At 40.7% G+C, this 23,355-nt stretch overlaps 2 protein-coding genes across 7 annotated transcripts in view; one reads left to right on the forward strand and one right to left on the reverse strand.

Moving 5' to 3' along the window:
* RNF2 (ring finger protein 2) overlaps positions 1–4,973 on the forward strand; it is a 57,576-nt gene extending 52,603 nt beyond the window's left edge. For all 3 annotated transcript variants that reach the window (XM_077824981.1, XM_077824982.1, XM_077824980.1), the window contains 2 exons: positions 2,525–2,696; positions 4,163–4,973. In XM_077824981.1, coding sequence (XP_077681107.1) covers positions 2,525–2,696; positions 4,163–4,264 — 274 coding nt within the window. In that variant the 3' untranslated portion in view covers positions 4,265–4,973. The remainder of the gene's footprint in view (positions 1–2,524; positions 2,697–4,162) is intronic.
* A 5,162-nt stretch (positions 4,974–10,135) lies between these two features.
* Positions 10,136–23,355, reverse strand: part of TRMT1L (tRNA methyltransferase 1L) — a 51,625-nt gene continuing 38,405 nt past the window's right edge. For 3 of the 4 annotated variants that reach the window (XM_077824104.1, XM_077824103.1, XM_077824105.1), the window contains exons 11-16: positions 20,247–20,434; positions 16,719–16,797; positions 15,668–15,834; positions 14,816–14,875; positions 13,116–13,242; positions 10,136–13,029 (exon numbers count right to left, since the gene is read on the reverse strand). In XM_077824104.1, coding sequence (XP_077680230.1) covers positions 12,729–13,029; positions 13,116–13,242; positions 14,816–14,875; positions 15,668–15,834; positions 16,719–16,797; positions 20,247–20,434 — 922 coding nt within the window. In that variant the 3' untranslated portion in view covers positions 10,136–12,728. The remainder of the gene's footprint in view (positions 13,030–13,115; positions 13,243–14,815; positions 14,876–15,667; positions 15,835–16,718; positions 16,798–20,246; positions 20,435–23,355) is intronic. The other variant, XM_077824106.1, reaches the window with a different exon arrangement.

The following is a 23,355-nucleotide window of genomic DNA, read 5'->3' on the forward strand; positions in this document are numbered from 1 at the left end:
CAGAGCTTGGCTGTAGACGATGGATCGTGTGGTCAGGGTGAAAGCTGGAGGCATGTAGGTAGGAATAGCGGTCAGTAGGTTTCCGGTATAGGGTGTTTATGTGACCATCGTTTATTAGCACTGTAGTGTCCAGGAAGTGTATCTCTTGTGTGGACTGGACCAGGCTGAGGTTGATGGTGGGATGGAAATTGTTGAAATCCATGGTGGAATTCCTCAAGGGCTTCTTTTCCATGGGTCCAGATGATGATGTCATCAATATAGCGCAAGTAGAGTAGGGGCGTTAGGGGACGAGAGCTGAGGAAGCGTTGTTCTAAGTCAGCCATAAAAATGTTGGCATAGTGTGGGGCCATGCGGGTACCCATAGCAGTGCCACTGATCTGAAGGTATACATTGTCCCCAAATGTAAAATAGTTATGGGTAAGGACAAAGTCACAAAGTTCAGCCACCAGGTTAGCCGTGACATTATCAGGGATAGTGTTCTTGACGGCTTGTAGTCCATCATTGTGTGGAATGTTGGTGTAGAGGGCTTCTACATCCATAATGGCCAGGATGGTGTTATCAGGAAGATCACCGAAGGATTGTCGTTTCCTCAGGAAGTCAGTGGTGTCTCGAAGGTAGCTGGGAGTGCTGGTAGCATAGGGCCTGAGGAGCAAATACTGAAGCAAATACTCACCAGCAACCACATACCACACAACAGAACCACTAACCCAGGAACCTATCCTTGCAACAAAGCCTGTTGCCAACTGTGCCCACATATCTATTCAGGGGACACCATCACAGGGCCTAATAACATCAGCCACACTATCAGAGGCTCGTTCACCTGCACATCCACCAATGTGATATATGCCATCATGTGCCAGCAATGCCCCTCTGCCATGTACATTGGTCAAACTGGACAGTCTCTACGTAAAAGAATAAATGGACACAAATCAGATGTCAAGAATTATAACATTCATAAACCAGTCGGAGAACACTTCAATCTCTCTGGTCACACGATTACAGACATGAAAGTTGTGATATTACAACAAAAAAACTTCAAATCCAGACTCCAGCGAGAAACTGTTGAATTGGAATTCATTTGGAAATTTGATGCAATTAACTTAGGCTTGAATAGAGACTGGGAGTGGCTAAGTCATTATGCAAGGTAACCTATTTCCCCTTGTTTTTTCCTCCCCCCTCCCCCCCCCCGACGTTCTTGTTAAACCCTGGATTTGTGCTGGAAATGGCCCACCTTGATTATCATACACATTGTAAGGAGAGTGGTCACTTTAGATAAGCTATTAGCAGCAGGAGAGTGGGGTGGGAGGAGGTATTTTTTCATGCTTTGTGTGTATATAAAAAGATCTTCTACACTTTCCACAATATGCATCCGATGAAGTGAGCTGTAACTCACGAAAGCTTATGCTCAAATAAATTGGTTAGTCTCTAAGGTGCCAAAAGTACTCCTTTTCTTTTTACTTAATCTGTTGTTTCTTGAGGCTTTTTGAAATCAAATGTAGACATTTCTTCTCTAGTTACATCTTGTCCTGTTGAACTGAATGCACTTTCACCGTCCTAAATAGGGTAGCCATTTATTTTTGTTCATATTTTATAGTATTATAGTCTGTTTTAACGCTTTGATTGTAGAAAAAGTTCCTAAAAGTTAAGAACACACCACTATTCTTGGTGTGGTATGCTTGGTTGACTGCATTTTAAGACCACAGATGATTTTAGATTCCAGTCCCTTCTCAGTCCTTTTGAAAATATGTATATAAAAATAAGCCTTATGTAAGTGTTAGAGTGTAACTGAATGGATCAACATGTGAATTCCTTTGTCTTTGGAAATTGGGAAAGAAGAGTGAAATTTTTCAAAAGTGGCTCAGGAGCACAAGTCCTATTAAAAGTGAATCTCACTCTAAAGTCTGTGCAATCCGGTCCAGATCCATGCTCATAAGTTCTGAAATCTGCAGTATGCAGGTTTGTATTTTTTTTCTAGAATTTCCTGAAATATCTGAAACCTTCTTTCTTATTCCTCTTCAGCACGAGAGCTTTCTCATGGGTTCTAGAAGTACAACATCCTAGGGCATTTGGCACTTTTGAAAATGTCACTCTTTGGATTAGATTTCCAGAGAATGAGGAGTCAATGAAGAGTAGCTAGAGCAAGGAAAGAGGTCACAGAGCATGCCAAGTATCCAATTCTTGTCCACTGAGTTGATGTCACACATCTGTGTTCAGAGGATTTGAGCAGTCGTGAATTTTTTTTTTTAAATGTCGCACGATCAGTTAATTCAGGCAGATGACAAAGTAGTAATATTTCCTATCCAGAAATAGAGTGGGAACCTGTGGAAGAGGAAGTTGAGAGAGGTGTGAGGACTTCTTTTCTTGTTCAGTAAATTGCTTCTTTTGTATCTTGAGTCAAAACACTGAGGCACACTGTACTCTTTACATACAAGTTTGTTTACTTTTACATATGCAGCTTATCTAGTGCCTTTTTCTGCACAAGTGATTCAAATATGTTTGGTTGTCTTTGTTGATACTGTTGCAGGTATATAAAGACCTCGGGCAATGCCACAGTTGATCACTTGTCTAAGTACCTAGCTGTGAGGTTGGCTTTGGAGGAACTTCGGAGCAAAGGAGAGTCAAACCAGATGAATCTTGACACAGCCAGTGAGAAGCAGTATACAATTTACATTGCTACGGCCAATGGCCAGTACACTGTGAGTAGTTGATCTGGTTGATACTCTGTCTAATTTAGAAATGTTTAGACCCAATAATACTACAACTTGAAGGCACAGTGGATTTGTTATCCGGTTTGGATTCCTTCTATAAATTGGTCTATGGATTGTATTCATAATCCATTTTTAAAAGCAAGCATAGCACGAGCGTTATTCGCTGTGATGGTTTAGGCAAAAGTCTGTTCTGTGGCCATTACATACAGCAAAAGCATTGATAGTAGAAAAGGAGTGGCATGTAAATGTGTGGATGCTCTGGGCACAATCCCCTGACCTAGGGTAAATGGTGTGGCTCCGTTGACATCACTGGGATTTTACTAATTTATGCAAGCTGAAGATCTAGCTCTTTATTTTACATGTAAAAATTTAGGAGGAAAAAAGTGGTACTTTGATTTGAGGACTTGCTTATTGAGAATGTCCTTCATTGCCAAAGGGTGGTAGCACTTCCTAGGCAAGTTCAGTCTGCCTTTTTATCAGTAGGAGGCACATCTATTGGTATAAAGTCAAATTCACACCTAAGTAGTATTTCAGACAGGCAAATATTAAATGAACACAATCCACAGAAATTCAGTCAAAATCACTGGCATCTGACACTAGACAATACAGTCATTAGCTAGATGAATACTCAGTATCACTAGCTATTTTAAATTCCTGTTGGTAGGGAAGCTGAGACCTGACCTCAGGTCTTGGTGCATAAATTTAAAGTGAAATTTCAAGCTTATTTCTTTGCTTTCAAGTTCCTGCATAGTTCTTTCCCTCCTTACTTATCCACCTGTGTTGCTCTGCACATCATGCAGGCTTCCCTATTCATCAGTGATGCCAACCTCTACACATCATTTGTCTGCTTCTTGCAAAAACTCACCACCGTACATCCAACACACCAAAAACTCATTGTTCCAATAACAGTTTGGATATATCGTGATGACATAGTCATCCGCTGATTACCTTGCTGCTTGTTGATTCTCCTTGCCCCTGTCCATGTCTATTTGTTTTTCTTGTTAGCATGCAAGATCTTACGAGAAGAGATCATGATTTCTTGTGTTTGGAAAGTAACTAGCACATTGGTTGATGCTACTGGGTAGGGGTGGGATAGAAATACCGCCCCTGCCCCCCCCCAAAGCATAATAAATGAAAGGGTGGTGATCAGTATAATTAAGATCTAATCTGTATTGCTAGGAACTAGCGAGTATTAGAATTGAGGTGCTAGTCACTGGATTATGAGCAGATAAGCAACCAGAAACACTGATAACATATTTAATGACAGGCACTACAGGAAATATCTATTAACTGCAGCCAGAACCACAGGAGGCTTCTGTTCTGTAAATGTTCCTCTCTAAGTCTACTGCAGGGTTTTCACAGTGACCAGATAGTAGTGACAGGAGCATCAGAAGTTCATAGCGAGATGATGGAAAATATATTTTAGGAACTGTTGTTTTTTTCTCCTCCTTTAGGTATTAAATGGTTCCTTTTCCTTGGAGCTGGTCAGTGAGAAATACTGGAAAGTGAACAAACCCATGGAACTCTACTATGCACCAACAAAGGAACATAAATAGGCTTTGCGAGAAGGTTTGGAGAGAGGACTCTAATTTTTATAGCTGTGATTTCTTTAATATTAAGGAGACACCACCGTCATCTTCATGGACAGTACTTGGGATGTCTTCAGACTACTCACAGAGCATACTTCTTATTATAATTAGATGGTATTCTGGGTTTTATTTTTAATTTAATTTTTTCCCCAGGGGACTGAATAACCTTCTCCAGTGCATTCCATTGTTATCAAAGATATGCTTTTTTTTATTCCCAGTTTATGGTATCAGATCAAGCAAAGGTTCCAGCATGGAATGTCTTAACTTAGTCCAGGAAAAGCTGTTGGTCTGCTAATATGCTTGACACAATTATACCAGCCCTTAGGTGAAATATCGAGGGTCTAAAGTAGTCAATGGTGGTAGTCAATAGTAGCAGATGTTGTGGGGGTATGGTAATGGTGGTGATTTGCTAACTACTGTCACTGTAAAAGACATTGAAGAACTCAATTCTGATAACAGCATACCATTTTGGCTCCAAGGTATTTACAGTAGTAATCTGATTCCTTGAAAGACTTGGATTATTGGTAATAGTCCGGGTAAGTTTTCAGTAGACCAAGATGAAGGATTAAGGGAAAAAGTTCTGACACTTTAAAAAAATCTTGCTACCTGCTAGATTTCATTAATTTCAGTATCAGAAAAAAATTATATTAAAAAAGGAAACCTTCTCTCCCCGCCCCCCCCCGGGGCAGTCCCTGTGCACTCTCTAATTTCTGGTCTTTGACTCCTGTTGCAGAATTATCCTGTGCACATGTGCTTGGCAGATAACATTTTATTGTACAAAATCTTCTCAGACAATTCTAAAGTTCTGGTATATCCAGTGTAATGGCAGACTTTATCGTGGAAATTATCATAGACTTTGCTCTAAAGGATTCTCTTCCTTGGAAATACAATTTTGCAACAAAAATCCCCTTTTAAAATTCCAGCATGATGGCATTGTGTTGCAGCGAGACTATCTTATTTTATAGCACTCTATCCACACCAGTTGTGACCTATAACTGTAGTTCATCACTGAGGGAAAGAACTGCTTCAACTACAAACTCTTCTAAGTATTCTGTTTTAGCCAAAGCTTTAACAAATATGGCTTAGCACTTTGGAAGAAAATGTGTTAGTACTTGACAGGTTTACCATTTAGTGTCTTACAGTAGGTTTATTTTTTTTAAAACTTGGCGGTTGGCTGCTGTGTGACGTTTTGCATTTACCTTTCATGTGCATGATGAACAGGTGGGTTTTTTTTTCTGGGGTGAACCCTGCCTTCACCTAGTGGTGATGCTTTGCTGCAGCTAAAGAGAATACGCAATGTTAGGGAAATAGCACAGTGATGTTCTCTTTGCTCTAAGGTTTTTATCAGTACAGCCTTCCTGTCTCTAGTTTAGAAGCTGAAAGTGAAAAGACCCTTAAAGCAGGTGAGGAATATTACACTTTGTCTTCTCCCTTCTTATCTTGCTCACAGTTAAGATGGATGAGTTTCTAAAGTATATGCGATTTGTACACTTTCAAATCCCTAGGTTTCTGCTGGAAAGGAACAAGCTTTCCACTACTCCTTGTCATTCAAGTCTAACATTTGTAAATATATGTCCATTTTGACAGCTGTTGTGGGTCAGTTTCATCTCTATATGAAAAATTCATAGGCTTCTTGAATAACTTTTAATATTTCTTTTTGTTATCTAAAATGTTTTTACTACTCTTTTTGTAATCTGTGCCATGAAACTGACATTTCCAGTCACCAAGCATATTGGAGGGCGAGGATTTATTTTCAAATGTTGTTTTATTCAGTATTACTTGGTGTAATGTTCAATTGTATAGATTACTAGTGCATGTCCACTAAATATAATCCTGTTTTTGTGATACTTAGATTTTATGGAGAAACTTCTAGGTTAGCTGCAGCAGAATGGCAAATTCTGTGTGTGATATCTAAGAATGTTTAAGGAGCAAAGGAGTATTTGTGAAGCTGAGCTGTTTCTGTCTAGAGAATGTCTTTTTTTTGTCCACAGTTTAAAAAAGTGTGGAAGAATGTGAAACTTATTTTCATGTCATAGTGAATTTACTAAATATTTATGTTCTTTAAAAATATATATTATGTAGGTGTTTGATTATACCATTGATGCACTGTGACTTTTTAGTGCTATAAACAATTTTACTTTTCAAAACAACTTTCATACTGCCTTCCTGTTTAGCTAGATCTTCATTTTTGGTACCTTGTGCTTGTTAGGTATGGTAAATTGAACAGTTATAATATCTGAAATTCAAGTCCTACCTAACATCTCACATTTGTCATAATAAAGCAAAAATGCTGTGAACACAATACTGTAAATTCAGTCACTTCCTGTTACAGTCTACAAAAGAAACCATTTGTATTATACATCCACCAGTACAATCTAGCACTGTCTAACACCACTATTATGTGCAGTTTTCTAGACAGAGGGCTGGGAGATGCATCTGCTTTCGGGATACACGTGTCAACACCACACAGTGGAATCTGGTGCCTCAGTTTCCGCCGCAAACTTGGAAGGCCTCATTTAAAGTCCACTGAAATCAGTTGAAAAATTCCCATTTACTTCAGTGGGTTTTGGATCAGGGCCTTAGCATGGGATGTACATGTGTGATAACACTAGCTAATGTCAAACTTTTTCAATGGCTGCCATGGCATGTATAACAAGTTATTCTGTTGGGTGGGACACAAAATAATTATCATTCAAACAGTGATATGAAAAGATGACGTTTGGTTTGGTATGCCCTACTTGGGAACCCCAGCAAAATCAGTTTTTATGCATGGTGATTTACGTGTGTGCTAATGACCTTCCCAACATAAATGGAGACAGAAGACTTGGAATATGTGGAGTAGGATCATAGCATTGGGGTTGAACTTTTATAAAAATATGCAGTGTCAAGTTTTCCTAAGTTTTACAACTGCAACTACATTTGAGGATAAATGTATTGTAAGATAAGTCATTCTATTCACTTAGCAGAAAAGTGGTATTTGATAAAGTCTAAGATGAAACTATGTTGTGCACTCTAAACCTCAGCCCTTCGTTATACACAACTTAGGGCTGGATCAAACATCAAGCCATGATTATACTGAATATAAAACATCTCCCTCTCCTTATGCCCTTCATAGAAAAACATAATTAGGATTTCTCTTTCCTCCCACTGTTTAGGGTCAAGAAATGTCTGGGGCTATTTTGATGAGAAGAAAGGTGTCACAATTTGTGGGATATAATGGTTTGCAGATGCTTTGTGCTTTCAGCTGTCCTCCAACACACATTCCATGTTGTTTAGGTGTTTGTTTTTAAATTATCTATACGAACAATAAAAGTTTGATTTTTGGTAGGTATCTGTGCTGGGACCACATCGGGGATGGTCCAGATTCTTTTCGGCAGTACTACTGCCTATCTGGTTATTCTTCATTTTGTATTTGTGCACTTGATTTTTCCTTCCAAAGTGTATTGAATTTCATCTTGTTGATTTCAGACCAGTTCTCCAATTTAACAAGGTCATTTTGAATTCTAATCCTGCCCTCCAAAGTGCTACCAACCCCTTGCAGCTTGGTGTCATCTGCAGATTCTATAAGCATACTCCCCCCCATATTTATCCAAGTTATTAATGAAAATACTGAATGAGACCAGACTCAGGGACAGACCCTTTGGGACCCCATTAGATATGTCCTCCCCGGTATGATAGCAAACTACTGGTAACTACTTTGTGAGTACAATCTTTCAACTAGTTGTGCATCTCCATGTAAAAAGGGGCGTGCATCTCCCCCCTTCTGACAGGGCGGGAGGCTGTGCTGCCTCGATTTTTCTCAAGCAGGGTGCAGCTCCCAGCTAGTGAGTCCACCTCGTGATTAATCCAAGTAGGAGTTAGTCCCTCTGCGCAGTCCCTTAGTCAGGGCAGTTAGCAGGCCTGGCTGACAATCAGCCCAGGCCTTAATTAGTCTCTCCCCCCCAAGTCCCTCTTTCAGGGCAATTCAGTTTATAGCTCAGGCTGAGTCTGTGCAATACAGTCCAGCAGTTCAGGGTGGGGAATTAGTTCTCATCTGGGAGCGACAGCAAGTGTGCCTGGTGTCCTAACTTTGGCGGGCGCCAGACAAATTCAGGCCTCCTGGCCTCTAGTGGGGAGGTGGCCACCTTCAACAGATGGGGTACCCGGGCTATGGAGATGCAGGCCCTCCCACTCCACTGTGTTCCAGCCCAGGGCCCTGTTAGTGGTGGGGTAGTTTGTCACTACGTCAGCAGGGATCTTCCTGCAACATCATGGCCAGTTCACAGTAATTCCACAGCTGAACCCTATTCGGTGTTCCTGGACTCCTTCCTACCCACCCCAGTTTGGGACACCTGGGTTCTGGGGTTGTCCTCAGTCTCTCCAGGGTAAACTGCCAGTGGCAGCCCCGACAGTTCGTTGGTGTTGCTGGTCTCCAGTAATTCAGGTAACTCCTCTGGTCAGGCAGCCATCTCCTTCAGCTCCAGGTCCTAGCAGCAAGGAAGAGATGTCTTGCTCTTCTGGCAACTCTCCCCCTACTGAGCTAGGAGGCTGGCCTTTTATAGTCCAGCTTCCTGTCCTTCCCCTCTGCTTCCGGTGAGGTGGCTGCAGGTGGTCTGGTTCTGCCCAGCAGGGGCCAATCTCAGGTCTTTCCCCTTCGGACAGAGCAGGAGTCGCACCTCCTCGCTACAACCCACCTTATAGTAATTTCATGTAGACAACATTTCCCTAGTTTGCTTAAGAGAATGTCATGTGGGACTGTGTCACAAGCCTTACTAAAATCAAGATATCCTGTCTACAGTTTTCCCCCATCCACTAGACCAGTAACCTTATCAAAGAAAGAAATTAGTTTTGTATGATTTGTCCTTGACAAATCCAGTATTAGCATATATTTAGAACCCTGTTATTCTCTAGGAGCTTACAAATTGATCCATAATTTGTTCCAGGTATCACCATTAGATTGACTGGTCTATGGTTTCCCATGTCCTCTTTGTTCCCTTGTTTAAAGATAGGTACTATGTTTCTCCTTCTCTAGTCCTCTGGGACCGCACACATCCTCCATAAGTTTTCAAAGATAATTGCTAATGGTTCTGTGATTGCTTCAGCTACTTCAAATGCTCTAGTGTGAATTTCATAAGGTCTTGCCAACTTGAATACATTTTAACTTAGACCAAGTCTACACTATCACTTCTGTCAGCAAAATTTATGTTGCTCATGGGTGTCGCTCAGCTGTGCCACTGTAAGACTGGTACAGCTGTGCTTCTAAGCTCACTAGTGTAGACATGACCTTATTCTTTAACCTGTTCTTTCCCTAGTTTGGCTTGGGTTTCTTCCCCTATGTTAATATTGTGTTAAGTATTGGATCACAAATTACCTTTTTAGTAAAGACTGGGGCAAAATATGTATTAAACACCGCAGCCTTCTTGATGCTGTCAGTTATTAGTTTTCCATCCTTAAGTAGAGGATCCACACTTTCCTTGGTCTTTCTCTTGCTCATGTATGTAGAAAACCTCTTTTTATTGCCTTTTATGTTTTTTGCTAGGTGTAACTCATTTTGTCCTACATGTTTGTACAGGTCTTTTGTATTCATTTTCCATTCATGTTTCCACTTTTTGTAGGATTCCTTTTTGATTTTCTGATTCTGATGGAGCCATATTGACTTCTTACTATTTTTCCTATAGCATAAGGATAATTTGCTGTTGTGCCTTTAATCTTGTCTCTTTGAGAAACTGCCAGCTTTCTAAAACTTTTTTCCCTTAGATTTTCTTACTTACCAGCTATCTGAATTTGGAAGAGTTCCATACTAACAGAGAAATATTGTCGAAGTATGCTTTTTTTGAAGTCCATTGCCCCTATTCTGCTGTTCTCACTCATTCTTTTCCTTAGAAACATGAAGTCTATCATTTTGTGATCACATTCACCCCATTGCCTTCGATCTTAGATTTGCAACTAGTTCCTCCCTGTTAGAATCAAGTCGAAAATCCACCTTCTTAAACAAAAAGTTGCCCCAATACACTCTAAGAACTTACTGGACATTTTGTGTTTTGCTGTATTACTTTTCCATGAATACATACAACTGAAAGCTAATTTGTACTTCTGAGACTTGCTGAACCTTGGCAAGTTAAACTAAAGTTTATGCATTAAGGAGCTAGTTGACTACATGCCAGATTTGCCTCACCAACAAGATTTGGATATTGAGTGTTAAGATAGAGGTATACACAACCTGTTCTCCTAATCTTTGCAGTTAGTTAGTCAACTTTAAAATCATATTTCTGTCTGAAATTGGTTTCAATTCAGTGGTGTTGGATTTCTTTAACTGAAAGATTAGAAACTTTTATTATTTTGCCAGTTTGTTTGCTTTGCGTTTGACAACCTCCTGGTTTGTCAGTTTCACTGTATAGTCAAGTTGCTCTGTTGGTGTGAGACTCTTCCACAGCAATAGAGATTAAAAACAAGAATGAGGTCTGAAAGCTCCAATAAGGCCAGTATTTAGTTAAAAGGACACTCAATTTGAAACCTTGTCAACTTAAAAAAAAAAAATTGAGCTAAGTAATTCCAGGTTCTACAGCTGCTGTACAGACCCCATGTCACTTTTAATAGAATTTTCTTTTTCTTATAAAAAAAGAAAATTTTTGTGTGAACTTTAGCATGAAGTAAGTGGGTACTTTGTGGAAGATTTCTCTGGTGCCTACACTGAACTTGCTTTTTCTCCAGCAGCAGTAAGCCATGCATTATTCACTCCTTCTGTGTTCCCAGTCCTATTAGACTAGTTCATGTACTTTATGCTAAACCTCACACCACTAGTGTTTATTTTGTGGATTTCTGAAAGAAGATTTTTCTTCTATAAGTCAAAGAGCTACATGACTAGTCTTACAGTTTGGCAAGGCCTGAAAGTCCTATGTATCACAAATACCCTATCTTGTAGAATTGAGTGGCACAGAATGGCTGAGAAGGAAGTGATAGAGTGGTTCTGTGAGAGGAGGGGGCTGTAGCGGCTGTTAAAACCTGTATCTGAAACTGTATTTATACTACTTATGCTTTACTGGCATAACTATGCTGGCAGAACCCCCTATTGGAGATATAGCATAAACTGACATGACAGGAAGAGTTCTGCTGGTACAGCTAAGCCACCAGGGAAATGACATTAGCTAAGCCATCAGAAACTCTCTTCTGGCTGCATGGGGGGAGTTTCTTTTGGCACACTTACGTTGGTTTTTAGCGGGTCTGATTTTTTTCCCCTCAATCTCCTTGCTGCTATATAGCTATGTTGCCAAAACTTCATAGACTAAGCCTGAATCTAAAATTATTACCCTTGCTGTATGGAAGATCCTGTTTTAAAAGCAGTATAAGACAGTTGTTCCTAGATCAGAACTAGCGAATGACAGAAGTCTTGAACCAAACTCTTCGTTCTAACAGTTGGAAAAACCCACACAAAAATGAACTGTATGATTTTATGGCTGAAGTAATTACATATTAACTTTTTAAAAAGGAATGACTATTTATTAAATGTGTTTTTTCAACCTATATCACAAGAGATGGTTCTAATAGTGAAAATAACCTGTTTATGTACAAATTTAATCATTGACTTGTAAAAGGAATCTCACAAGCAGGTTAAATTACATAACTGACTAGAGTGCAGATGTATTGACTTAATCATCAAATAGTACTGGTGACCATTTAAATGCAGGATGAGTTAAATCCTGGTGAATTAACTCTTTGCCACTCAGTCCTCTCTCCAATAGCTTGCCAGATTTTTCCTTTATTACCAGCAGGTAATTGTTGTTTTGTTCAAAGTAGCTAATTCACTTGAAATATATAGCTATGTAGAGCTAAAAATAAAAATTCAAATAGCAAAAAGTTTAATTTCATTCCCGATCCACTTGCCTCTAGGTCTTTGCTTTTAGGTAAAAGTTAAGGTTGCTACCTAAGGATATACTTGTACCTATTTAAAATGTTCTGGCTTGCTTAAATTTAATACCACATTTTATAGTGCAACATTTTTGGTGTCTTACAGACTTGACCTATTGCTAAACTCTAACCAATCAAGCAGCAGGCATGATGGCCGATTTCATACTTCGGTTATGCTCTAGCAACACTTAAGGAAATGCTTAAGACTTTTGGCCCCATCGCTTATCCGCTGTACTAGAAATTGCACTAGGAGTTTGAATAAGGCTTTTCGAAGAGCTGGGGGTAGTCACAAAATGCCAGTGTTTAAAAGAAAGACGAGCATAAAAGTCAATACCCTCTACAGTTTCTTTCTCCACTCTAATTGTAACTTGACCATATGTATTGTGATCAATTATAAGTTCTTCGGTGTAATTCTAAAATGTCTCCCACGCATTAAGATAACTGGAAACCCAAGCTTTCAAAACCAGTTCTGTAGATTGGTTTACATGAGTAGGGCTTAGTTGCAAATCTCAAATTAACACATTATTTGCATTCAGCAGCAATAAAGTTATCGTGATAGCTGTCTTTTGTGAACATAAAGAGTGCTTCCTGATTTACTATCTTCCGTGAACTCCATGTCTCCTGACTTGTCATCTACAGCAGCTTGGACATTGTCTCCTGCCTGGGCATCTTCAGTGGACTGGACAGGGCCTTCTGCCTGCCCCCCAGTGTATGTGGGTGTGCTGTACTTCACAAGGATAGATTTAAACTGTGCCAAGGGTGCATTTGTGCGAACTCCCATGGGATCAAAATGGGTTCGGCTTACTCTATACCCAGCTTGGGACAGATACTGTAAGAACTTGTTTAACCTGAAAAAATGAGAGAAAGTTATTACTGGTTAGTTGGTTTCAACACAGATTTTGTTGGAAATCAGAAACTGGAATGTGATCCTTACTTTGGCATGTTCATTCCTTTGATACTATGTCTATGGATATTATAGTAAAATGCAGGGTGCTCAGCATTGCTTTCGGACTTCTGTCTTTTTGCTATGTTTTTACTCATTTCATTACTTTTCCTTTTACCTAAAACACAGAAATGCTCATTAGGGGCAAGATTCAAAATGTAGTTCCTCAACCTCTGCCTAACTCTGTAGCCACCTAAAAAATCAACTACTGAGTATGCACACAGTTGCTTCAGTCCAGGCAGCTGGGTGTCTAAGTCCAGTGGGATCCTCTAAGTATTCCCCTGCTTATCTGGCAGGTGCTCTCAGAAGCCACCTACTGGATCAGGCCCCACAAAAGAAACCGAAGATGGTGGTGCCAACTTATAACCTTTAACCCAATAGCTGGAGCCCTCACCTGGGATGTGGGAGAATTTCCCCCTGATATGAAGAAGAGATTTGAACTCTGGTCTGCCTCCCAGGAGAGTACCATAACCAGCGTGCCAGGGGGTATTTTGAGGCAGATCTCTCTTCTGTTGAAACTGTTCCACTGTATATAATTAACATGTATTGGGCTAGAGTAATCCACTAGGTACATGGGAGACCCATGTTCCAGAATGCTCCAGTACATATTTATTTATATATAGTGGAACAGCTTCAACAGGAGAAATAGAAAGCCCAGTGGTTAGGGTACTGTCCTTGGAGGGGGAGACCAGAGCTGAAGTTTATTCTTGACATTGGTGGGAGGGGACAATCAAACTAGGTCTCCAATATGGTAGGTGAGTGCTCTTAGCACAGGGCTAAATTATATACATTTGACTAGAGCTATTGTAGCACTTAGTGATGATGCCACCCAGTCTGTGCACGAGAAAGGTGCATAAATAAGCCCTTTCTCGCAAACTTCAGGAGAGGGTTCATGGCTGTGAATCCTGAGTGGAGAGAGGTGCTACCCTCCAGCCCCGAGTTAGGCACGTAAGTCCCTCTGAGGAGCAGGGCTCAGGACTCGCCCCTCTCCTTGGCATTTTGTAGTGGCTATCTTAGACAGCTCTGTGAGCTGGATTTTATGGATCCCTAACTCTCCCCCGCATTGTATAAGGAGCACTGGTGCCCAACTCTGAGCTGTGGCTTTCACTAAGCAGTAGAGTACTGAAATGATAAGTGTTGCAATGCAATGCTTAACATTTAAGTCCCCTGTGGGGAACTCACCTTAGGCCTCTCTTGCTTTTCTTTAGGTAGCATTCCTGGCTTAGACTGATTGAACTAAAGCTACAACTACACCACTTCTAGGGGGAAAAAAACTCTCATTCCTTAAAAGCTGAAGGGATCTAAAATCTAGTCTAGTTTAATAGATAATTTTAAAGTTTTCTGTAACTTTCTTCCATAGGAGCCAAGGGCTGCACAGATAAACTAGACTTGCAAAAGTACATAGTGCACTTCATGCAATAATGGCTCTTTGTCTTTCCCAGCAAATACTAGTTTGGGTAAAGATATAATATTTTTAAAGTTTCATTAATCTTTACTGGAGGTGAACCACTGAGCATATTCATTTAAAAAAAAAAAAAAAACCTTGCAAAGTTGGGGCCATCACAAGCCAAGGTTACAAAAACCATTCTATCCCCACCTTTAACACCCCATCCCTCCTTCATTGATTGTGGTTATCTGCTAGCACAAACCACAAGGGGTGTACATGCAGTTGTGATGGATGAACCACATACCTTGTACCACATAGTAGTCAGCTGCAGTATCTGGTGTTTTAATAAAGACGCCACATTCTTCTAGAATACAGAAGTCAAAATTAAATCTGAAGTGTGACAAAACATTTTAAATAGATTTTATTTTGCTACCTTATAAAGGGATCCACAAAAATTTGAAAGGGCAAAATCCCAAACTTTCTAGACAAAGTAAAAGGTGTAAAAATGATAGAGGCAAAAGGATAGGTAATAGGTTATGGAAACTTTCACTAAACATTATCAGTTTGAATCTGGCACAGGACAATATTCAAGTAAAATTACTATATGGTGATTTATCTGAAGTGAACTGGTAGCCTCTAGTCTGTTCTTATTAGAATAGTATCCCACTGTAGACAGCCATCTCAATCACCCCCCGCAATTGGCAGTCCCTGTAGAGAAGTCCAGGATTGACTGAGCATGAAGGGCAGAGTCCCATCTCACTCAAAGGGGAGGAACTTCCCCCTCAGGGCTGCAGTACGAAGGCTAGTATATGGGAAGCTTCTGCTACTGCTGCCTGTTTTGTGAATAAATTGGACTACAGGACTGTCAGCGTGGCACCTTGTGTCAGCACTGGTTTACTTAATGTAGGATTTTTCCATGCTGGTTCAAGTCTAGCACCCTGTGTCGAGCAAGCCTTAACAGCAGAGGTTTAAAGAGTATGACAAAAGCCCCATAATATGGCAAGACTGTTGTCCCATGCTTTATGATAGGGAACATGTTCCTAATCTTCTTTTAACATGCACCGCTATAGTTACTTTTGCTCAAGAAATTTTCAATTGGTTTTAGACATTTAAAAATCCCATGAGTTTTTGTAAGCAACTTGCCATTTTATCTCACCTTGTTTGTTCTGGCTGGCAGGACCATGGATTGAAAACTGTTTTAGAGTTGTACATTCTGCTTCACAGATTAATGTCTTTACAAGTGGCTGAATCTCATCTAAGCCGTGCTGAACAGCTTCAAACAGCATTCTTCTGAGGAATCCAGTGTTAAAGAGGGACCCTGACCTGGACAGTGCAATAGAATGCCAGTGAAAATAAGGAGACTGGTGTATGACAAAGTATTTTGATTTATAGCAAAAGGCCTTTGCTCCTTTAGAAGTGGTTTCCACAAACTGAGTAGCTGCTGAACTATACTTATATTAACAGGGTACATAGTTTGTGATACTATTAAAATTATTTTTGTTTTAGGTAGTGGCAGTTCAGAGTCATGGCTTGAAAGCTAAGATCTTATGAGCGTTAAGCCCAGTTCTGCCACTGACTTACTGTGTCAACTGGGGCAAAGTCACTTCATTTCATTTCCCCACGTGTAAAATGGGAATGATACCCATATCACAGGGATGCACTGTCAAAATTAGGGTGGTGTACTAATAGTATTTAGAAACAGTAAAAGCAGGGCTAGTGTAAAGGATTAGTTCTGTTTCTATAATCTAGTTCTGAAATGCTCACATTTAAATTTAACTATTCTTTCAATCCAAAAAACCAAGGATAAACACCATTGCTGTTTACCATTTAACAGTTCAAGTTATTTTATACTACTGGAAGTGCATAGGTATTTGATATTATGTAAAGGCACACCACGTTAGTTATCAATTACAGTTCAATGTATACTAGTTCTCTGGTTGCAAAACATCAAGCTACTCAGCCAGATTCTCCTGTGCAGTGTAATTGTTTTAATATGTCCAGGATGTGAAACTGAAAACTAGTTCACTGTTGTTTATTTAGTAAACTCACTGCTTGCTGTCTACCAATATGACTAGGGAAACTCATTTTTTTTATTACTCAGCTCTCCAATTAAATAACCAGCTGCCAAGGCCATCTCAGTTGCTAGCTATAAACTTACTGCTTTATGAACAAGCTTTCACTTTTGTTAGGCTGTGTGCTGTACCTACCACAGAGGACCAAGCTCTACTGCTGTCTTCCCAGGCATACTGCCATGGCAGTCACAAGATAGTTGCCGGTAAGGGTTTTCTGTTACAGAAAACAGAATTAAAGTGAGTTCTATAGATTAAGTTATTTCAAAATACAAACAAAATGAAAGATGTTTTAGATACTAGAAATGTTGAATGCACCAAGAAGTGATTCTGCCTAAGTAGAGGCATTTAATAGGATGAGCAACATCAGAACCCAAAATACACAACTGTAAAAATGCCTGAGACACCAACTTTTATTAATGTTGTTACAAGTTACTAACTCTGGTGTCCGCTGGAATCTAATGAGGGGCATTGTAACTTTAGTTATTTTTAAACTAAAATAAAACAAACCCAGAGCTCCATATTGTATGTGTTTTAAATAACTGCTTCTAGCTAGTGGGTTAGAACTTTCCACTGCAAAAACAAGTTTAAACTAAAAAAGCTTTTAAAAAAAAATTGTATCATGCAAAAAATTGTTAAAATTATGGTTGCCTATGTGCACAGAATTTAGTTGACTCATAGCATTTTCATGACAGCCATAGCTCAGCTCCCTTGCGCATATGTACTAGGTTGAAGGACTCTGAATGCTGTTAATTTGTCCATTTAAAATCTCAGCTATAACACTGCACCTATACAGGTGACAATTTTATTTCTGTTCTTAAGAATGAAAGAAAATGTGATACTTATTGCAGCCTAATGCTCACATAGCCAAAAAATGCATCATTGTCTTAAGGAAGTGTTAATACCTTAACAGCCCAAGACATCGGGCCCTTAAAGTACAATGAGAAATAAGATAGGATTAGACATTCAAATAAGATACAGCTAAACAACTGGTTTCAGAGTAACAGCCGTGTTAGTCTGTATTCGCAAAAAGAAAAGGAGTACTTGTGGCACCTTAGAGACTAACCAATTTATTTGAGCATAAGCTTTCGTGAGCTACAGCTCACTCACTGGATGTACTCTGGAGCTTCACAACTCAATACATTCTCAAACTGCAGAATAATCTTGTGTGCACTATCTGTATATACCAAACTGTTCCTAAAAATATTTCAGATATGCAAAAGGCATGTGTCTTCATTAAGAACTAAATATTTGATTTATCTGAAGTTTGAGTAGTAAAGATCTTTGGGAAAATACTCAGTGAATATTTTTTTTACATCTCAAAAACATGGCAGATTTTTTGTTAACACCCTTTTTTTGTAACCTTACCCCTCCAACGAAACAACCAACCACCACCAGTGTGGTAGAGAAGCAGTATGAGAAATTCCAACAGAGTAATTTTCCAGAAAGTTTTAAGACAAATGCACATTTTGACTTTTGTCTAAATCATGACAGGTCTAAATGACCAAAGTACCATATTCATGTTCCCTGTAGAAAAAGGCTCCTTGACTAGAGGGAACATATGAATTAATAGTCATTTTAGATACTTTGAAACAGTAGGGTGGGAAAAAAACAAATGGCTTTGAACAGGTGGATGATATGCAAAGACAACTGCTAAATGTACTCTGATGGATAGCCCCAATTGTTTCAAAAGACAGCAGATAGTAGGAATAGAAAACTCCAAGGGTTCAAAGTACCTCTGAATGGACTATAATGAAAAATGCTTTCACTGAGGTTGTGTAAATCAGTCCTGTGGAAGCCTTTGTACTCTGGATTAGAATGTCTTGTGCTCCTTTCTCCAGTTTAGTCAGCTAATCTCCATGCTGTCAGAGGCAGAGACACTAGATCCAAGCCCCCGGTCCTGTGAAATGACATCAAGATGGCTTGGAAGTGGTAGAAGGGTATGGAGGGATAAGTGCATCAGAAGTTGGAGTACCAGAACTGATATCCCCAGGCCATTATCAGCTGGACCTTGTCCTTTGGCATCTTCCTGAGAACTCTGGGAAATAACAGGATAGGGGTGAAAGGATCCCTTTCTGATCAGCAATGCATCTTCCCTAGGAGCAAAAAACCAGCAGATTGTCATGAAGCGGGATGGGGTAGGCTATTGCCAAAGAAGGGGAGAAGAGGTACAGATCCTTGAAAATAAGTCCAAGACTCTTGACAGCAGCATGAATCCTTCCCTCCTTGACCAGAAGAAAAATGTGTGCTTTCAGTAGTGGTAGGGCATCTCTGCTTTTGGAAACAGTCTCTTAGAAGAGGCTGGAGCCATCTGGTGGTACGAGTAAGACAAGGGAGGTCTCTGGCTTGAGAAAGGTAGAATCCTTCCTTATTTCTTGCTCAGAGCTGTGGTATAAAGCTCTAAGGATCAACTTGAAATCATTCAGAAAGGATAATTTCTTGTTCATTGTTGAGTTAAAAACATAATGGCCATCTTAGGTTGACTTACTGTAATCACAGCCCTGAACTCATCTCCGGAGTCCAGGGGTAACTTCTTGGCAGACTGAAAGGTTGTATCCAACTGTATCATATTCTGCCAACAGAGCCTGGTAACTGACTATACAGAACTGTAGGCTAGCTGAGTATATTTTTCTCCCGAAAGAGAGTTTTGATTCCTTATACCAGGGGTGGATTTCACAATAAGATGCTGTTTAGATTTTTCATGAGCCACTGCCACTACCAGTGATCCCAGGACAGGATGAATGGAAACATTACTTGAACCCCTTAGGGGCAAAATGACTTCCTCGATGAGGCTGAAATGGAGGCTGGGGTCTACCAGACGTCCTTGATCAGTGCAAGAATACCCTTATTAATGGGCATTGCTAAATGGCCCTGAGGGAACAGATGAAGAATATTGAATAACAGGGATGTTCCTGGACTATTTCCAATGGAATCTCAGAATCCAATATGTTTTTCGTAGGTTTCTCCATCGAAACCAGCTTCAAACAAGTTTTGCAGCTTTGTGTGTGCACTTGGAGAAAGGTTTACAAATAGTACATTGTCAGTGATATGAGTCTCCCCTAGACAAAAGATACATTTATTGTGCCAATCATTCAGAGGCACAGGCAGGGTAGGTTTTGAAACCTGGAGACCTAGGCTCAGCCATTAGAGATACCTTGGCCTAGAGGAGACTGAAGAATTTTTATTTTTCTGTGCAAACAGGCCAAATGAAATTTAAGAACAAGAATATAAGAAACTAATTACAAGAATGCTGCAGGGAAGCAGTTAGACACAGTGTTGCTTCATCCCGCTGCCACAAGTGGGAAGAGGGAAATGAGGGGCAGTTGAAGCTGCTCTACTCTTTAAGCCCCTGGTGCTGTGGGGTGAGGGCATGCAGGGTGCCATGGGTAGCCTTAATGGATACTGCTCGTCAAAAGATTCCAAGCTTGTGCACCCACACCTACAGTGGGATTCATATAACAGTTACTCAAAGAACCCTAAAGGATTTATAATCAAAATACCCTCCCCTTTATGTGTATGACCATTATCACAATGCTTTATAAGAAATATTTCTAGTGAAAGCAAGTATTTTTACATGTTGGAATTTACTACGTGCCTAACATAGGTACATACAATAAACATGCAGGGATTATACCTTTAAAAGAAACGCAAGGAAAATCCATTTACCTTCTACCATATTACCCTCCTGAAAAATCCTCTCCTCACACCACTGGCAGTGGATAAGATACCGAATTTTCTTGACTGAATCATCTGCAGGAGATGGTCCCCTCAAAACTCTCACCACTACTAGGACAAAGTGTTCTAGAGCTACTGCAAGCAAAACTTCAATGCCTTTGTTACATCGAGCTGCAGCTCTACAAAAGCAAAAAGATAGCATATTACCATAGGAATTCAACAAAGACTAATTTTCCCAGCTGTTCCACCATGTGCAATATATATATTTATGATCATCCATTGTTTGGAAAAATCCTACACTATCTATAAACAGCCTCCACTTAGACTGTTGGCTCTGAAGGGCAGGGGTCACCTTTTTGTTCTGTGTTTGTATAGAGCCTAGCACAGAGGTGGGCAAATTATGGCCTGCGGGACTGTCCTGCTCAGCACCTCCCGGCTGGGAGGTTAGCCCCCGGCCCCTCCCCTGCTGTTCCTGCTCCCCCGCGCGGGCAGTGCGGCTTGTACCCACCCACCTCCCTGGCTTTCCAATGAGCCTGTCCTGCCGCTCTGAACAGCATGGTGAGGGGGCGGCGGGGGTTGGATAAGGGGCAGGAGGTCCCAAGGGGCAGTCAGGGGACAGGGAGCCGTTGTATGGGATGGAGGTTTGGGGGGATGGGGGAGGTGGTTAGGAAACAGGGAGCAGGGGGGGTTGGATAGGGCATGGGGTCCTGGGAGGGGACGTTCAGGGGACAAGGAGTGGGAGGAGGGGGGTTGGATAGGTCGGGAGTCCCGGAGGGGGCGTGTCAGGGGGCAGGGGTGTGGATAGGGGTTGGGGCAGTCAGGGGACGGGGAGTGGGGGGGGTTGGATAGGAGTGGGGGGGTCCCAAGAGGGGGCAGTCAGGGGACAAGGAACGGGGGGGTTGGATGGGTCGGGTTCTGAGGGGGGCGGTCAGGGGGCAGGAAGTGGGAGGGGGCGGGGGCCAGGCTGTTTGCGGAGGCACAGCCTTCCCTACCCAGCCCTCCATACCATTTGACAACCCCGATGTGGCTCTCGGGCCAAAAAGTTTGCCCACCCCTGGCCTAGCACAATAGGGTGCTGGTCCATGACTTGGGTTCCTCGATGCCGAGAAGACTTGGAGGGATAGACTTCAAAGGAAAGATTACAGAAAGTAAATAAGTAGATCTAAGTTAAATGAAGACTAAGGGGAGATAAATCACTAGCTACTAGTAACTGAACTGGTATACACCAAGAAAAGACAGGTTTCAGAGTAGCAGCCATGTTAGTCTGTATTCGCAAAAAGAAAAAGAGTACTTGTGGCACCTCAGAGACTAATGTTAGTCTAAGGTGCCACAAGTACTCCTTTTCTTTTTACCAAGAAAAGAGGAATCCTTTAGGGTACTTTGGAGGGGTGTAATTAGAAGCAAGGTGAAAATTAGCAAGGAAAATTTAGCTTGACACTCTGGAAAAGTTATTCCAATATGAGGTCTCAGCCTGCGGTGTGGTTTTACAGGGACAGATGAAACCCCTAGTGCTAGAATCAGTTAAAAGTTAAATGGGATATAGCACTGGAGAATATGCTATAGGGAATAAGCTAGCATGGGCAAGGAGCTGGACAAGACAATCTAAACAGGTCCAATTTAATATAATTGACTATGGAGTCTGTAACAGGGTAGCTTGCTCTGTGGGTTGGAGAGCATAGGACTAAACCAGTCTGATTACCGAATGAGTCCCACTTGAGGGGAATGAGGCTTAAGTGATGATAAAGCCCAGCTGGGGACAGGGCTGGAGAAAGAACCAGGCAGAAAGCTCAGACAGTAAGGAAAAGTTCTACAGGCATGAAGGCCCGTGAGAGACCCAGACCAAAAAGGGAAGAGTCTGGAAAAGTTCTCCCTGTAGAGAGGCCTGGGAAAGATCCTGTTTATGCAGGGACAAAATGGACATACACAAAGGAGAACTTAAGAGACTATGTAGGAAGTAGCCCATGGAAAACCGTAGCTCAGGTAAGGGAGCAGACCTGTCTGTTCAGTACAAGACCCCTGGACCGGAACCTAGAGTAGAGGGTGGGATTGGGTCCCCTACTGGCTCCAAAGAAAGGGGCATATAAAGCCTTCCACAATGGTTATTGAGCCCAACAAGGGGGCTACAGGTCCTGTCGAAAACAGGGTGAGGAAGAACTCTACAGAGGGGGAAGAATTTTTGTTTGTGTTAAAAATATTTTGGAGACTCTTAGTTTGGATGAATATGACCCAAGAAAGGGTGTATTTAAAATAGTGACCCAGCAAGAAGGCCAAGTTTCTGATACAGAAACCACCACAGTGCTGGAGTGTGCTGCCATGCTACTCCTGGCCACAACGGGGCACCTCGCAGTGAGTGGATTCGTTTATATAGTCTCAAGATCTTTCACACCTAATCTCCCACTCACTCTTCCCTGAACTGATTGTTCCATTATCTTGATCTGGGTTTGTATGTCTTGATTTAGTGTCCAAACCCCCAACTTTCACTTCTGAGTACACTTATGAAGTCACTGGGAATATTTGTATGAGAAAGGACTAATATTATGAACAAGGGTTGCAGGACAGGCACTATATCATATTTGCTTTGTAAGTAGATTTACTTGTAGGTAGTAGATTTACAGCACCAGATCATTTTTTTTCCTTAACCATAATATTTAACCTGTGAAAAATTTAGCCACACTGTGTTTATTGTTTGTAAACACTTGAGGATAGGGGGCCTAGATTTTGGAGTGAATATCTGTTTGCTAGTTATGAAATATACTGTGAAAGTTGACACTAATGAGTTTATTTCCATTTAAACAAATCTAATTTAATGCTCTTTCCCACAGATAATTAATTGCTTTAATAGCTTCTGAAGTATTTATAAAGGCTTAGGCAGCATTAAATCACCACTAAATGAAAAAGGAACTTAAAATCTTCAGATATTCAAGTTTGCATTATATTACCTTTTCTTTCTGAAGATTAATAATACACTCCGTACCCATTTGCCATCTTGCCAGTCACTTCAGTTTAAAATACTTAAATTGTTCTATAGTAGTGAACTTGAAATCAAGTACAAAATTGATATTTCAATGCCTAATTTGTAGAGCTTAAGGAATTCTGAAAA

The sequence above is a fragment of the Eretmochelys imbricata genome, chromosome 8 (assembly GCF_965152235.1).
Source record: "Eretmochelys imbricata isolate rEreImb1 chromosome 8, rEreImb1.hap1, whole genome shotgun sequence".
Classification (NCBI taxonomy): Eukaryota; Metazoa; Chordata; order Testudines; family Cheloniidae; genus Eretmochelys; species Eretmochelys imbricata.